The sequence below is a fragment of the Calliopsis andreniformis genome, chromosome 7, assembly GCF_051401765.1.
Source record: "Calliopsis andreniformis isolate RMS-2024a chromosome 7, iyCalAndr_principal, whole genome shotgun sequence".
Lineage (NCBI taxonomy): Eukaryota > Metazoa > Arthropoda > Insecta > Hymenoptera > Andrenidae > Calliopsis > Calliopsis andreniformis.
The window spans coordinates 11,014,565-11,031,012 of record NC_135068.1 but is presented as its reverse complement, the minus strand read 5'-3'; the positions used below and the strand labels follow the sequence as shown (position 1 = coordinate 11,031,012).

The window sequence follows — 16,448 nt, the reverse complement described above, 5'->3', positions numbered from 1 at the left end:
TTTAGCTGAGTACTTATGGAGGATCTGCACTTGTAAGCGTGTGTATGCTTCTGGTTGTTGTATATGGTGTGGAGGGGTGGTTTGCAGGGGTTGTAATAACGATTGGAGGCTCGGGTATAAAAAGGTGACAACTGATTCGATGGAGGACTCTGGGGCGCGAGGGAGCCGAGCAGCTGATGCACACGCGCGATTTATCGGTATGCAGAGCCAGGCGTATATTCGAGGAGGCGCGAGTACGTGTAGCACAATGTACGTCTGGTTTAGGAGGGCAAATGGAAGGAAGTAAGGGGATTTGGTTGGCTCGTGTGCCATCGATTTAGCGCGGCATCCAATCAAGGGTAAAGACAGCGTGGAGACGGCTTCCCATGTGATTGCAAGTGTTTGTCTGGCCTGTGTGTGTGGGTAGTATTGCGCTCAGCCCTTGCTGCTCGATGCAAATGGGAAATTAGGCTGCACTCTGGGAGGACGTAATTGGTGTAGTACAGAGGGATGGGGAAAAAATGGTGTGGGAATGTTTGGAGGTAATAAAGGTGGAATCTGTGGGCTGAATCGAGAGTTAAACTGCTGGATTTGGTGTGTCTGGTTGCAGACTTGTTCTACTGAGTTTTATGTGTCTTAGTTTGTACTTGTTTCACTGGATTTCTGTGCGTCTAGCTGTGTGTTATTTTTCTGTGTCTGACTTAGGATTGATTCTACTACTTTTCTGTGCCTGATTTGGGGTTTATTTTACTACTTTTTTGTGTCAGAAGTGTGCCCTGTGTCTGACTATAGGCTCATTCTACTACTTTTCTGTGGCTGACTTGGCGCGTGCTTGACTACTTTGTGATTCTGACTCAGGACTGAGTCTACTACTTTTCTGTGCTTGACTTGGGGCTTATTTTATTACTTTTTTGTGTCAGAAGTGTGCCCTGTGACTGACTATAGGCTCATTCTACTACTTTTCTGTGGCTGACTTGGCGCGTGTTTGACTACTTTGTGAGTCTGACTCAGGGCTGAGTCTACTACTTCTCTGTGCCTGATTTGGGGTTTATTTTACTACTTTTTTGTGTCAGAAGTGTGCCCTGTGTCTGACTATAGGCTCATTCTACTACTTTTCTGTGGCTGACTTGGCGCGTGCTTCACTACTTTGTGTGCCTGACTCAGGACTGAGTCTACTACTTTTCTGTGCCTGATTTTGGGTTTATTTTACTACTTTTTTGTGTCAGAAGTGAGCCCTGTGTCTGACTTCGGGCTCATTCTACTACTTTTCTGTGGCTGACTTGGCGCGTGCTTCACTACTTTGTGTGCCTGACTCAGGACTGAGTCTACTACTTTTCTGTGCCTCTTTTGTTCCTCTTTCAGGGTATATTCTACTACTTCTCTGTGCCTGACTTGGCTCATACTTTACTACTGTTTCCCTGCTGACTCAGATTGCTTCTACTACTTTTCTCTGTAATTGCGTAATTGGGATCTTATTCTACTACATTGTATCTAACCTGACAAGCACACATCAGCTCTAAAATAAATCTCCCAAAATTCGTGCCACCTGTTCTCCATCTCCCTGTGTAACATCGATCTCCCACGAAACTGATTCAATCTCTCACTTACTACCCCCACAATAAGCTTCGTTTCGAGCATAGAATTCCAGGAATTATTTCATAAGCGCATTTACAGTAATATCAGCCACATAAAACGGATATTATATCATCACCGCCACTCGACGGTTAATTAATTTCCCACCATTATCCTCCCACTGTGCTGCTATTCATAAAACTCTAAACCTGCAGCGTCAGAGGCACGCTGATCAAATATCAGTTGCAATTATACATGACTGAATTATGTGAAATAACGCAGGATCAGCTTCACAGATGGCTCTGCAGGGCGCGAGGGTGGAGGAAAGAAAGCGCGCGCCTAAGTGCTCGGGACCAGCGCGTTTAAGTTCCGCTTGATCCCTCCGCCGAGCTGGCTCACGCGAGAATGCATAGGCATAACGTAAATCTATGTTTACTATGCTAATACCAGCAAACTTGCTGGCTGAAAGGATGCCGAGAAACGTCCCATCAAATATGCAATGCTACTTGCGCGAGCTTCAACCAGGCCAAACAGCCAGGCCAGAGCGGCGGAGCGACGAAGAAACTCGGCTAGTTTTGATGGTGTCTCGCTGCCTGGAAATTCACCCCGTGACCGAGCCTCCGCTTTCGCCAATCCAAAAACTGCTCAACTTTTCCATGAATCGAAAACATTTTCGAGTGGGCCACTTTTGCCGCTTGTTTGTGCCGCGTCGGCGTGCATGTTTCATGAAATCCCAGCTCGAATGGCAGAGCAGATTAATTTTTTAATTGTTGGAGGACGTTCTAGCGCTTCGATCGAACTGCTCTCTCTGCTCGAAGTCACAGGAATGAGTTTTAAGCGTAATGATATAAATGGAGATACTAATTAAAAAGCTGGTAATATCCAATGCTGTTCACTCTGCCTTTAAAAGCTTCATGTGAGCAGTTGCTTGCAAGCTGCAAGCTTGTTGCAGCCAGTTTTAAACTCTAGCTTAGGCCTGGGCCAGGTCAGAGTTTATTTAAAGCTTGAGCAGCCTGTTTAAAACCTAGGTTAGGCCTGGGTTAGGATCGTATTAGATTTGAGTTAAGTCTGGCTGTATCTGAAGCTTATGTATCCAGCTTAAAATTTGTGTTAGGTATGGGTTCTGTCTCTCTCGAAAATATTCAAAAACCCAGAAATCCAGAATTTGCCACATTAATCAGAAGTTTCAAAGCCCCATCCACAGAACTGTTAAATTTCCCCTCGGTGCATCGGGGAAATAGTCCAAAGGGAAAACATTCAGACATTTCCCACCGAATATTGGGCAAACCCTCTGCATGTGTGCAGTCACATTTGTCGGCCACGTCTGCGTTACTCCTAGACAGCGAAGCATTCATAAATAAGCAGCTAACCGCGCAACTCTGCGGAACAATCAGTTCCATCGCGGTTTACAATTCAGTGAGAGGCTGAATCTCGACATACAGTACTCTAGACGCAACCTGGAAATTAGTGCTCTCTATTTTCATTACAGATACCCTAGTCCCAGAAGTAATTGCACGAAAATCATCCCTAAAATTGCACCCCCGCAAAGACAGACAAAAGGTCGAAGTAAAAAAAAATATCGAATGCTCCCCACTGGATTTCACAGCTCGATTAACGAGACGACCACCCTGCACCCCCCTGCAGCCCCCTGCACCCCCTTGCACCCCCCGATAAGTCTTGGATCAGACGGGGATCTCAGGGTCCTTTGATGTTTCTCGCTGCTCCTCGACGCGAGATTAAATCGTTAGGCAATTTCTGAAATCCCCTCGTTTGATGTTTCAACCCCCATCGAACGGCGGTGCTCCTCCACAAGGGTGGCTCGCCTTTTTTTGTCTCCGAGCAAGAGCAGCAAAGATCGGCGAACGAGTTTGGGCGGAAGGATATAGTGGCTCTTTGAAGGCAATCGGCTGCAGATGGGAAAATAATTCCAAGGGTTGCTAAGCCTTGTCGAACAATACTCGAACGATGAATAAACAGTCGAGTTTGGATCAGGGAGACGCAAAGGCAACAGCGTTCGGCTTTCGGAGTTCAACGCTCCGATGAGACGCTCTGCTGTTGCTGGAAGTTACGTTCGGGGAAGCTAGGCGAATTTCGGGAGCGTTGCTGGGACAGGGGTGGATTAAGATTTTCTGAAGCCAGAGGGTGGAATATTGTGGCGATGCAGTGGTAAAATATTTTCTACGTTTTTGAGAAAAATTTCATAGAGAACTACTGTTTTTATTCATTAGAGTAGCGTAAATTTCAAAGCTCCACAGTCAATGTGATTTTAAAAAGAAGATAGTAGTAAATCGAAAGTAATTTTCTTCTGAACTGTTTCAGAATTTGTAGTATTTTTAGTCTTTTAGTACTTTTAGTGTTATTTAATATTTCAGAATTGCAGTATTTTAATATTTTACTTTTTCAGCGTTTCAGTATTTCTGTATTTCTCTATTTTAGTATTTTAATATTTCAGTATTTCAGTACTTCACTGTTTGAATATTTCAATATGCTAGGACTTCACTGTTTCAGTATTTCGGTGTTTCAGAACTTCCTTATTTAAGTATTTTAGTATATCTGTGCCTCAATATTTTAGTATTTCAGTACTTAAGTATTTAATCATATTTTTATTTTGTGTAGTTTAATACTTCCAATACTTTTTATTGTTTCGTATTCTTAGTATCTTTAATTTCTCCAGTATCTCATATAACTTTAGTATCATTACTATCATTAGTATTTTGAATACATTTAAAATTCCTATAATTTTCGCTCTTCTTCCCTAACGACGCCCCTCGAAGTACGAGGCCCTTGACTACACCCCCTCCTCCCTCAATCCACCCCTGCTTGTACTTGGATCGAAGGAAACGAGGGAAACCGGGCGATGGATTAAGCAGCTAGACACAATAGCTCGAAGGAGTGCCTTTGAAGAGCGTCGTGTCTATTTGTCCGCGTCGAAGTGGTCCCGCTCATTTTTCCAAGCGCGTCGAAAACCACTTTTAACTTGTCCTACTTTGTGCTCTGTGCCGTCGCGAGAAGGCGGGGCGCAATCATAACGGGTGGAGAAGAATGAAATCGGGGGAACGTCCGGCGACCAGAATGGAGAGGGACTCGGCTTTTTGCGGCGGCGTAGGTGGCGAGATAAAAGGCGGTCCGCGGTTATTTGTCTTTTGCCAGCGGATGACAAAGGCCAGTTACGAAAGCCTGCTTGCCCGTTAACTTTCCCTGCGACCAGGGTCCACGCACTCTAAATGGGACACTTCTTTCCCGCCTTTCAGGCCAGCCATTATCAACGACCTGGATCTTTCGGCACTAGGTGCCTACCTTTAATTTTCTCGCCGAAGCGTTGACCAACTTCGCGGATCAACTGAGACAGATCTTAGGGAGCACCCAGATGCATTCTGTTTCTGGATCAGTGGAAACTAGGACCTCTGGGAGTGGGACTGTTGATAGAAATATTGATATCTCTCTGGTTTTTAATTACCTACTTTAGTGGTTTCTATGATCTGATGGATACGTCTGACCTAACCCAGACATAACCACTAGAAGTGGGCTGTTGATACAAATATCGATATCTCTCTGTTTTTGAATTATCTATTTTAGTGGTTTCTATGATCTGATGGATACGTCTGACGAAACGTGTGACCTAACCCAGGTCTAATCCATGCCTAACATCTAGGAATGGGATTGTTAATAGAAATATCGATATCTCTCTGTTTTTGAATTACCTACTTTAGTGTTTTCCATGATCTGATGGATACGTCTAACAAAACGTCTGCCCTAACCCAGACTTAACTCAGGCCTAGCCTAGACCTAACCTCTAGAGGTGGTACTGTTGATACAAATATCTATATCTCTCTGTTTTTGAATTACCTCCTTTAGTGTTTTGCATGATCTGATGGATATGTCTAACAAAACGTCTGCCCTAACCCTGACTTAACTCAGGCCTAGCCTATACCTAACCTCTAGAGGTGGGACTATTGATACAAATATCCATATCTCTCTGTTTTTTAATTACCTACTATAGTGGTTTCTATGATCTGATGGATATGTCTGACGAAACGTGTGACCTAACCCAGGTCTAACCCAGGTTTGGGTTAGGTCTAACCCAAGCCTAACCTCTGAGAGTGGGACTGTTAATAGAAATATCGATATCTCTTTGTTTTTGAATTACCTATTTTAGTAGTTTCCATGGTCAGATGAATACGTCTGACAAAGATCGTCAGTATCTACTTAAAAAATTTATCACACTCTAGGCAATATAAAACAGAATTTCCAAACATACGTGTAGCTGAACTTTCTTCATTATCCTCGTCTCTAGAATCTACCCTATAAAATTGTTCCACATGATTGGAACCACCTTGTACAGTTCACTTTGTCCAACAATAGACTACATAAAGTGCCACGTGAAATCAGACATTTCTGTCCACCATAATCACACAGATCCACGTATTTTCGAAACGCAGGGCTACCAGCTGTGCACAATAGATGACTGAAATACTCGTGGATGTAATCTAGCTGAAAACTGCCTTCATTTCGATCGTAATATTTCCGCGAAGCTCATTATACGATCGAGTGGAGGAAAAGTGAGCGAGAGGGTTAATAACGAGGCCCATCGATCGACTGGGCGAACGTCGGCGGAAAGGTGGCCGATTACAATGCTTCCGATTATTAAATTGTTCGCTGGTATGCGTGGAGTAACGTAGGGCCGATTAAAAGGGGTAGTCGTGTGGGTAACGACAGGTAGATAACAGGCTTCTAGGCATTATATGGAAATACGGATAACGCGATTAAGAGCTTACTATCCTCGCGTATCGTCGAATGCGGCTTACAAGTGGCTGAAGGGGAGCCCAGGCCCTCTGTACGCGAAAAATTCGATTCGCGATTGGCCGACATCTGAGCGAGGCGAAACAGAACAGTCTTGAGGAGAGAAATTTCCACCCTGCTTCAGCTTTCAATTTCCTGCAATCCTGTTTGCCACTCCTTTTTTTCTGCTTCTAGATATTAATTCCACGTTTAAGCGATCCGAAAGTAACAGAACTAATTTCTCCTCAAAGCTCGCGCGTCTTGCAGACGGTGGAAGAAGGATTAACGACAACTGTTCCCTCGACAGAAAGTTTTCGTCGCTGAAACGGGGAACCTACATGTCTCGGCTAGGTTTCTAGGCATTAAATCTCAGACTTGTCTATCTGGGGGCTTATACACGTGAGAGATCGCAGCTGGTTACACTCAAATCTATCTAAGCTTCGTTGTTTCTAACACATCCGCTGCCAGGATTTGCTTTGCAAACTTGCCATGGGGAATGTCTCACCCAAGGTGAGGGCATCGATCTCTTGTGGAGGAGATCTGGGGGAAGATGTCGAGGAAGAATTTAAGAGTAATTATTCCATGCAGAAGATTCATTTAGAAGCAACACACACTTAACAGATACCTACATTAAAGCTAACCATAGGCTACTCTTAGATTCAATCAAGCTACACTACTCTCCAAGTTTGGAGAGAGATGTATTAGGCTAGGTCAGATCTGGGGCCTAACCAGACCTAACTTGAACCTAGCCACATTCTAATTTGGTTAGGTCCGCATTAGGCCCAGACCTGGGTTAAACCCATGTTAGGTCCAGGCCTGTGTTAGGTTCGTGTTAGGCTGTGCTAGGTCTGGGTTAGGCCTAGGTCTGGGTTAGGTTTGTGTTAAATTTATATTTAGTTTGAATTAAATTTGTGCCACGTTTGTGTCAGATTATACATCGTGTTGACATTTAGATCCCTACAGTAGAATTCCAAAACTTCTAAATCTCTTCAACCAAGCCAGTCCCCCAATCACCAGAGATAGCAAGAACCCTGCCACGCCTCTGTTAATCTAATCTCAGCGTGAAAATGCCTAGCCAACTGCAAGCTGCAATCCAAGGAATAGCTCTCCAAGAAGCCAGAAGCTTAGCATTCACTCTCCATCGTCTGCTGCTCTACCTGTACTCTAGCTAGGACCCTAATTGGTACGACTGTCCTCAGTCGATCCCAAATACCGCCTCGAATCCCAGCGCCAGCGAAAAAGGTCCGATCACTCAGTTTCCGCTCGAACGATTCGCTGGATGTCTATCAGCGAGAATTCTAGTTCGTCAATGAAATTCCTCTCAGATGCATTGCTCGAGGACGAAGTTTCGGCATCGTAAGCTTACCTTTCGCGCAGTAGACACACAAGCTCGTCATCCCCTCAGTTTACCGATCACCGAAACTTTCGTAGATAACAGAACGGAGCGAGGCTCCACGGATGGCCAGGCCCGCGGATTGCCAGCACAGCTTTCGTGTGCCAAACCTCAGGCTTATGCGCGTGGAACGCCGCAGCTGGCTAAACTCGAATCCTCCCCGCCCACTCTGCCACGCTGTTAAACGTTCTCCAAGCGAGACGTAACGCGGCCGCTGAATGGAACGCGTGGAAAGACAACGAGACGACGCCTAGTCGCAGCTAGGAGAGCTGAAGGGAGTTCGAAATTTTGTTCAGCGATTATGAAGCTACATGCAGGAAGAGGAACCTGAGGTTCCTTGGTTTTTGAGAGCATGGACTGGAATTTTTGAGGATATTAATGTGGGAACGTTGTTTCGTTTGTTGAATATTGTGATCATTTTTTATATTTTATGCAGTTTTGTATATTGGGTTATGATAGGGGTTAGAATTCTTGAGGGGTGAGTCTGCATGGTAAAGGAAGATGAAAATGGAGATAGATAAAATTGTGATAGAGTAGAACACGTGTGGAATGTGTCTGACTTAGGACATATTCTACTTACTTTTCTGTGTCTGAGATACGACTTATTCTACTACTTTCCTGCGTCTGACGTGACGCTTATTTTACTACTTCTTTGTGTCTGACAGAGGACTTATTCTACTACTTCGCTGTGTCTGACTTATGGCTTATTCTGCTACTTCTTTGTGCCTGACTTAAGGCTTGTTCTACTACTTCTCCGTGTCTGATAAAAGATTGATTCTACTACTTTTCTGTGTCTCATCTGTCGCTTATTTTGCTACCTGTCTGACGCAGGTCTTACACTTGGTGACCTAATCTATGGTGGAAGAAAAGCTGCATTCAGACTGGAGAAGCAATTCGTCTTTTTCGTTCATTTTTCCTGAATGCAAAATTCGCGCCACAGTTCGTTTACCTTCCTCTCGAATATGACACGCCATAAAAGGGCTCATCCCCCCAACACAAACAGTATTTTTTACAACGCAAGCTCTGGCTGACCAGCCAGGTAACAGTCGTAGTTTCAGCGTGAGCTCAATTTCGTCGGGGAAGTTCTGGCGCGAAAGCTCAGCTTGTTACGCTTTTATGCTCGATTACTCGATAACTGTTCGTCGAGTGCTACCCTCTCTCTGAACACTCATACGCAGAGCTGCCTCCCGCGCTAACGCCACGGCCGATAAGTCAATTAACTAGCTGCAATGCTGCGAAACCACGGAGTTCTTCCTACATGAGAGAATATGAAAATCGAAGCTGGATGAAAAATGAAAGGAAGATATCGATTTATTGTCTGACCATATCGTTTCATTTCCACTTAACCGAGGCTTCTGAGCTTTCTGCCCATGAACAACCACTGAAAGAGTTCGTGGTCTCTAAAAACGTGCAACAAATAAATTTTACTGAAATATAGACACCCTTAAAGGGTGGTGAAACCCTTTAACTTAAGTTTTCTGTAATATGTATTGTGGTTGAATTAATTAAAAAATCTGTGAGTCTGGATTAACTAATTTACCTGTATCTAGGCATCATGGAGGTTGGGTATATTGTTAGACAGCATCACAGATTACTTTGCAAAGAACTACTTTCCTGATTAAGATCCCTGGATAACATGAGAAGGTGAAATGTGGCGAGAAAGCAGGGATGGAAAAAGGTGAAAGAGCTGCTGGAGGTAAATTAAAAGGATGTTCAGAGACGATGGGAAACTAATGGAAGGAAAATCTGTCGGAGATCGATCTTCCAGATGGCGCAAAGGGGATACAAATGAGATGCCAAGGCTAGGAAGCCCAGAAACTGAGAAGATTTCATTTTCATAATTTTTCATTCATCGACTCGGTTCATTGAACACTAACAAGGAACTCTATTCAACTGATGCCAAAACTGAGAAGCTTTTTCTACATAGATCGAAAGTATATACCACAGAGCTTACAAAACTGTCAATTAAAAATTCTATCAAAAGCTCTAGCCTTGAGAAATAAACAAACACGAGAAAATCAATGAAGAAAATGACAAAACCATTCAGAGTTAATTATCTTTATTAGACACAATTAAATTATAATAAATTGGTCATAAATTTTAATGGATTATTATTCATCTATCAGATTGTCATCAGTGGTCTACTGCTCCTTGCAAGCACATATTTCACTCACTGCCTCCTCCCCAGTTCATTCCACATCAACTGAATATTATACTACGTTCGGTGCTAGTGGGATGAACCATTAACCGTACTTTCTAAGTAGTAGAGTCAATGTTTGGTCAGCCATCCAAGGTCCCAGAGGCTGCAGGGGCTTGGCTGGCTTACAGTTCGTTCGTCCAACTCTGCAACACTTCAATTACAGGGGAATTCACAATTGATCTACACAATTACACAAATTTCGCGTGGTGGATCGGCCCCAGGAAAATTTCATAAATCGCCGCAGTTACGAAGCGCTGAACGAGTAACAGAGGGAGCCTCGGCGAAGGGCATCTACTTAAACGCAGCCAGCAATTTAATTTCGAGCGAGTGGCTGAGGTCGTGGAACTAAGAGCCACAGCATTATTGCACTTTCCTCGCGCGAACGCGCACAATGCACCCTTTTGATGACGCGTCCACCGCGGAGATTTTGTTTGCCAGAGGAGAACGCTCCCCACTGAATCGGTTCCACCTTTTACAGCGCTCTCCAGGGAGTTTGCCACATGGTTCGTCGTGGCAGTGGCAAACGCCACAGAGCTGCGTGACGTCGCTGACGTCAGCCCTGTACCCATGGCAGCTTTGAAATCGGAGAAAATAGGATACGCTTTCGCCAAAATCGAGGGTCACTGGGAAACGAGATAATAGTGCAGCAACACGAGCACTGCGTTAATGTTGCATAATTAGGGATCGTCTGGCCAGCTGTCGCTAATTATTCGCCTGACTATGCTTCTCCCTTTTTTTTTTCTATCAAGGGTGGAAAAATGGGGGAGAAACGATACTCTATCGCTCGCGCTGAAAGTGATCGCGAGAGATTTAATTACACAGTCCACGACCACGTTTCTAATTTTCTCTATCAGGCTTTCACGGAAGCTTTTAAGTCTCGAGTTTTGTACATTGATCCAACGAAATATGTTGAAGCCCCGTCGGGAGGGATGCTGAAAGGGAGGGGAATTAAAAGGAAAAAGCCCAAGGAGAAAATCCCTTTGCAGGCTCCTCGATGCGCCAGGCAGAAAAGTTAATCGAGAAACGTGAAGGGGTGAGGAAGTTTGAGGGGTGGAATTGTCACTGATCGAAAAGCCGTGGATTTCTACTTGCGTCGGTTTCTTCAGTAGATCCATCCCCTTAAAACTGATTAAGGGGTGACATCTACCTAGGAGCCTGAAAAAAGTATATAAAATTTAAATAAAACTTGGACATAAAATCTAAAAAAGTTAGATCGTTAAGAACAGCGTAAGGTTTCGAAGAATATCTCTTGTAAATTTGAACTGAATCGAGTGGTTCAGTATTTCTTTAACCCCTTGCCTTACTTTGACGAGTCTGGCTCGTGTACTTTTTACAACATCTTCGCTGCCGATTACGCGGTAATGCGTGATGAGCATATTTCGCAAGTAACCGATCACGCACTATCGCGTGAGACGTCTATGTTAGCTCAATGGGCGCTTTATTGTTGGCAGTTTAAGGTAGCTACACGTTTCAGATCGGCAGCAAAGGTGAAGATATTACGAAAGAAAATTGTAAGGGAAAGGGTTAATTTAAATGCAGGTGAAAAAGAAGCATTACATGTATGGTTCGAAATTTGATAACCAGCCCCTATACGATCGAAACAGAAACCACGTTTCGTTGTAATTTACAGCTTTCGACTGCTCTCCGCTGGCTGAAGAACAGACAGCGAAATTAGAAACACGAGAGTTAAATGAAAAACGTGATACGGGGTATCCGTGTCGTGCAGGAACGATTTGTTCCATCAATGTTTGCCTGGGCATATAGCAATGCGGCAGCCACAAAAATTTCGATATAGTCGATGCTCGATTAAAACTTTTGAATGGCTTTCGAAATTTTTGCACGTCGAACGCAGAGATGAATTCGATGCACGCGAAAAACGATAAAAGAACGTCGAACGTGTTTATATGAAATTACACGCTGTTAGAGATGGAGTATTCGATCGCCGCGGAAATGCAGAGCGAACTCTGACAGGTTTCATTATTTCTATGGCGAATTGGGGTTGGCTCTGTCGCTCGATGATATAGAACAGCGGAGTGGTGGATACTAGATTTTCTGAAGCGCGAAAAGGAGACAAGCTGGGGCTCCCTTTGCCAGCCACACCACCAGGAGGGTGGGACTGCCTCTTCAGGCCGCTGCAACTTTCTATAGGACCAGACACATGGTCAACATCAGTCTTTGTTTCGGTAAGGGCCGCTCTCCTGCTCGCTTTCTTTATCGCTCTTTTCCGCTTCCCCTGGACGTTACTATTGTTGAACGAACCAGACTACCGAGGTCGCTGTCCCTAGTACGATGAGATACAGGCGAACTCGTCGAACTCGTTTCTTGGGGATGAAAGTGGAACAGTTGATAAAATAAACGAAATGGATTAGTAGTCGTTCAGAGTCGAGTAGATTGAATACGATTAATTAGAAATGGGAGGGAAGTGGAGTTTATGTTAAGAGGAATATTAAAACAGGAACGAGGACTAACACTCGAGATACATAGTTCGCTATGATCTTAGTATTTAAAGATATTAATCCTCAAAGGCACTAGTTCTGGATGAAACTAGATCGTAAAGTCCCTAGCCCTCGATGACCCTAAATATCAAATACTCTGTTCATCAAAGGCTTTAAGGCTTGAAGATTCTAACCCTAAGAGACCCTAACACTTCAAGAAACCTGACCCCTAGAGGTACTAATGCTCAGAGAAACCTAACTCTCAAAGGGCCTAACCCTTGGAGAGGCCTACCTTTTAAAAACCCTAATCCTTGAAGGGACTTAACCCTCAGGAGACCTAACATTTAAAAAAAACCTGACACTTAAAAGATCTAGTGTCTCAGGACATCTAACTGTCAAAATATCTACCTGATCAAGGTAGATCCAGGTATCAGACCTGATCCAAACCTAACCACTGACGAAACCTACTTCTAACTCTCAGAGGACCTAACCCTTCAAGACACACATCTCTCAAAAGACTTAATTCTTGAAGATATCTAACCCAGGCCAAACCCAGACTTAACCCTTCAAGACACATCTCTCAAAAGACTTAATTCTTGAAGATACCTAACCCAGACCTAACCCTTCAAGGCACACATCTCTCAAAAGACTCAATCCTTGAAGATACCTAACTCCCAAAACACTCAGCTCTAACCTAGACCTAACCCAGGTCCAAAAGAACAAAATAAGAATATTTCCATCATACAAAACATGGAAACACTCAATCATAAGGAACTCCGTCGCCCATTGCGAAGTAATAATAACCAACCATGCATAAGTGTAGAACACACGTTGAAAAGTGTGTGTAACATTCTCGAGCGCATAAAACAGCCCTCTCATCAAAACTTTCTCCCCCCCATTCCTCCCCTTATTACACCCCGCCTCGCCAGCGTCATTTCACGCGATCTTCCATACGAATCGACACATGCCTCTGTCGCATTACCTCTCGCAGAGAGTTGTCACAGAGGAGCGCGCAGGAGCCGCGGCAACAATAGCAGAAGAAGCATTAACGGGCCGTCATATCCGGCAGAATATTCCGTCATGCCCACCATTCCTGTCGCAAGGTTAATTCTCCCCGTGTTACGTTCCTCTCTCGACCGTAAATCGCTGACAGACTCCGAGGGAACAATGAACCCCGCCCTCGAACCCCTGATCCTCCCCCCCTCCTCCTCGCCTGGCTTACCTGCGCGTTAAGCGGGACAACAAAGAACGAGACGGCGACAAGGGAAACAGATCTTCAAAGGAAGAGAACAGCTCCCTGCCACTCTAAGTCCGCGGAACTTTTCTTCCATTACCCCAAAGCAATTCAAACGCAATTTGAATGCAATTTTCTGGGGTGAATCCCTCGTACTCGAAGTCAACAGTTTCGGCGGAATTGTTTACCCAGCTGCGTCTCTGTTTTACTATAACGAGCTTCCTCGATTGCCTCCTGTGGTATTAACGACTACAGGGTGTAAGCAGGATGTCCAGGTGACATTTTACATAGCCACGGTTGTAAAGAGACCCTCTGACCAGACTTTCCCTTCTGCCCGCAGGGATGGTGGACAGCGGCAAGAGGCATCCGGTCCTCCTGTACATTCATGGCGAGAGCTACGACTGGGGCAGCGGAAACCCTTACGACGGCAGCGTCCTCGCCAGCTACACCGACCAAGTAATCGTCACGATGAACTACCGGCTGGGCGTGCTCGGCTTCCTGAACGCCAACGTGGCGCCCCAGACCAAGGCGAGGGTCGCGAATTATGGGCTCATGGACCAGATCGCGGCTCTGCACTGGGTCAAAGAGCACATCGCCCTCTTTGGCGGCGATCCCGACAACGTGACGCTGATGGGCCAAGGGACAGGCGCTGCCTGCGTTCATTTTCTCGCCATCAGCCCCACAGTCATACGCGGTGAGTACGCCAGGAAGGGCTCAATTTGGGGATGGATTCGCTGGGGTGGGGGGTAGGGAGTGGGTTCTGGCAGATGTGACTCGTGATTTGGGGTCACTGTTTGGGGTAGTTTGAGGTACATTGCCTGCTGTGTTTCTAATTGCTTTTATTAGAGGATTTGGTATCGTTCCTGGAGATTGGAAGGGAGGATAGATGTGTTGGAAATGTTGCACAGTGATTTAGAATGCTTGTGAAAAATTAGGGATGACTCTTGAGGACCCTGAGTCACTAAAGAACTAACAGTGGAAGACTGTAACTCTGGAAGGTGATGATTCATGAAGGTCCTAACCCTTGAAGTGTCTTGTCCTCGAAAGCTCTATCCTCATAGACTCTAACCCTCTAAATTCCTAACCCAGACCTAGTCTAGACCTACCCTAGACCTACCCAAGTGTTATTTTCAAAGCCAAGATTCGTCTGAACAGTGGAACAGAACAGAACTAACAGTGGAAGACTCTAACTCTGAAAGGTGAAAATTCGTGAAGGTCCTAACCCTTGAACCGCCTTGTCCTCGAAAGCTCTATCCTCATAGACTCTAACCCTCGAAATTCCTAACCCAGACCTAGTCTAGACCTACCCTAGACCTACCCTAGATCTACCCAAGTGTTATTTTCAAAGCCAAGATTCGTCTGAACAGTGGAACAGAACAGAACTAACAGTGGAAGACTCTAACTCTGAAAGGTGATAATTCATGAAGGTCCTAACCCTTGAAGTGTCTTGTCCTCGAAAGCTCTATCCTCATAGACTCTAACCCTCTAAATTCCTAACCCAGACCTAGTCTAGACCTACCCTAGACCTACCCTAGACCTACCCTAGACCTACCCAAGTGTTATTTTCAAAGCCAAGCTTCGTCTGAACAGTTTCCCAGCACTGTGCACCTAGTAGATAAAAAGGAAGCGATAGAAGCACTCAGCAACCTTCCCTCAAGGAAGCAATTCATTGAACCGAGGGCCACTTCCGCCAAGCAATCTCGTTCCGCCAAGTCGCCAGGAACTTGGTAAACTTGGCATGTAACACAGTGAGAACCTCGTTTCGCATTTGACGCTTGTAACTTGGCAGCGATGAACTCCTCAGAATAGAAAACACCGATCTCCCTCAATCTTTTTCGGTCCTCGCCTAACTTTGTTGGTTCTCCGTCAGCAAACTCCCGTGGATGTTTGCCGATCGAGCACTTAATCGGGGGACGTTTCAGCGACGAGATCCTCGTCGTGGATCCTCCCAGAGGCGGCTGCTGTACGAAGGATCGGTAAAAATCTGTCGGTCCAAAGAATCGTTATCCGATAAGTAACAAAACGTGGAACATCCTTCCTTCAATAGAGGAATCCAATCCTCTTGGACTGTTCCGACCGATTCGTTCGATCGGGGGACGAGACCGCTAACGAGGCCCTCGAGAAGAATCGAAACGGAAACGAGCTTACATGTGTCGGGCAGATTTCTGAGCTGCATTCAAGTTCGAACGTATGACGAGCTTTCACGGGGCAAAGTGTATCGTGAGCGATCCATTCGTCTTTGTTCTGTTCACTGTTAGGGGCAGAGACAGCGGACGAGCCAGCACTTGGGATTCTTTGAGCAGTAAAGTGAATGCACGCTGGACGGGCGGACTTATTATTGACTTGTACTACTTTCTTCGTCGGTAGTAACGATTCTGGTATTTTATTGGGACCATGGAGAGGGGGATTTTTTAAGAGGAATATTAAAATATTATCTGTCTTTGGCCCTTGGGAGATGTAGTCCATAAAGACTTGACATTTGAAGGCTCTGAACCCTAAAGATAGTAATTCTCAAGGACCCTAGACCTCAAAGATAGTAGCTCATAAAGACACTGTCCCTCAAAGCCACTAGATTCTGAAGACACTAGCCTTGAAAGAGCCTAACCTTCAGAGCCCTAACCCTCAAATGCCCTAGCCCTTGAATTGACTAACTTTCAAAGGCCCTAACCCCTAAGGAGCATAACTTTCATTGACCCTTGCTTGACCTAGCCCCTTAAGACACTATTTCCCAAAGACCCTAGCCTCTAAAGACACTAATGTAATATAAATTACACTCTATTAATATTTTTCACAGACTTTAAATGTAGCTTACAGGGTGCTTGATGAGGGGTGTCAGAAATTTCAAGCCCAGTCAGA

At 44.9% G+C, this 16,448-nt stretch overlaps 1 protein-coding gene across 2 annotated transcripts in view; it reads left to right on the top strand.

Moving 5' to 3' along the window:
• Nucleotides 1-16,448, top strand: part of Nlg-4 (neuroligin 4) — a 247,234-nt gene that overhangs the window by 109,002 nt on the left and 121,784 nt on the right. For both annotated transcript variants that reach the window (XM_076382179.1, XM_076382178.1), the window contains exon 4: nucleotides 13,933-14,286. In XM_076382179.1, coding sequence (XP_076238294.1) covers nucleotides 13,933-14,286 — 354 coding nt within the window. The remainder of the gene's footprint in view (nucleotides 1-13,932; nucleotides 14,287-16,448) is intronic.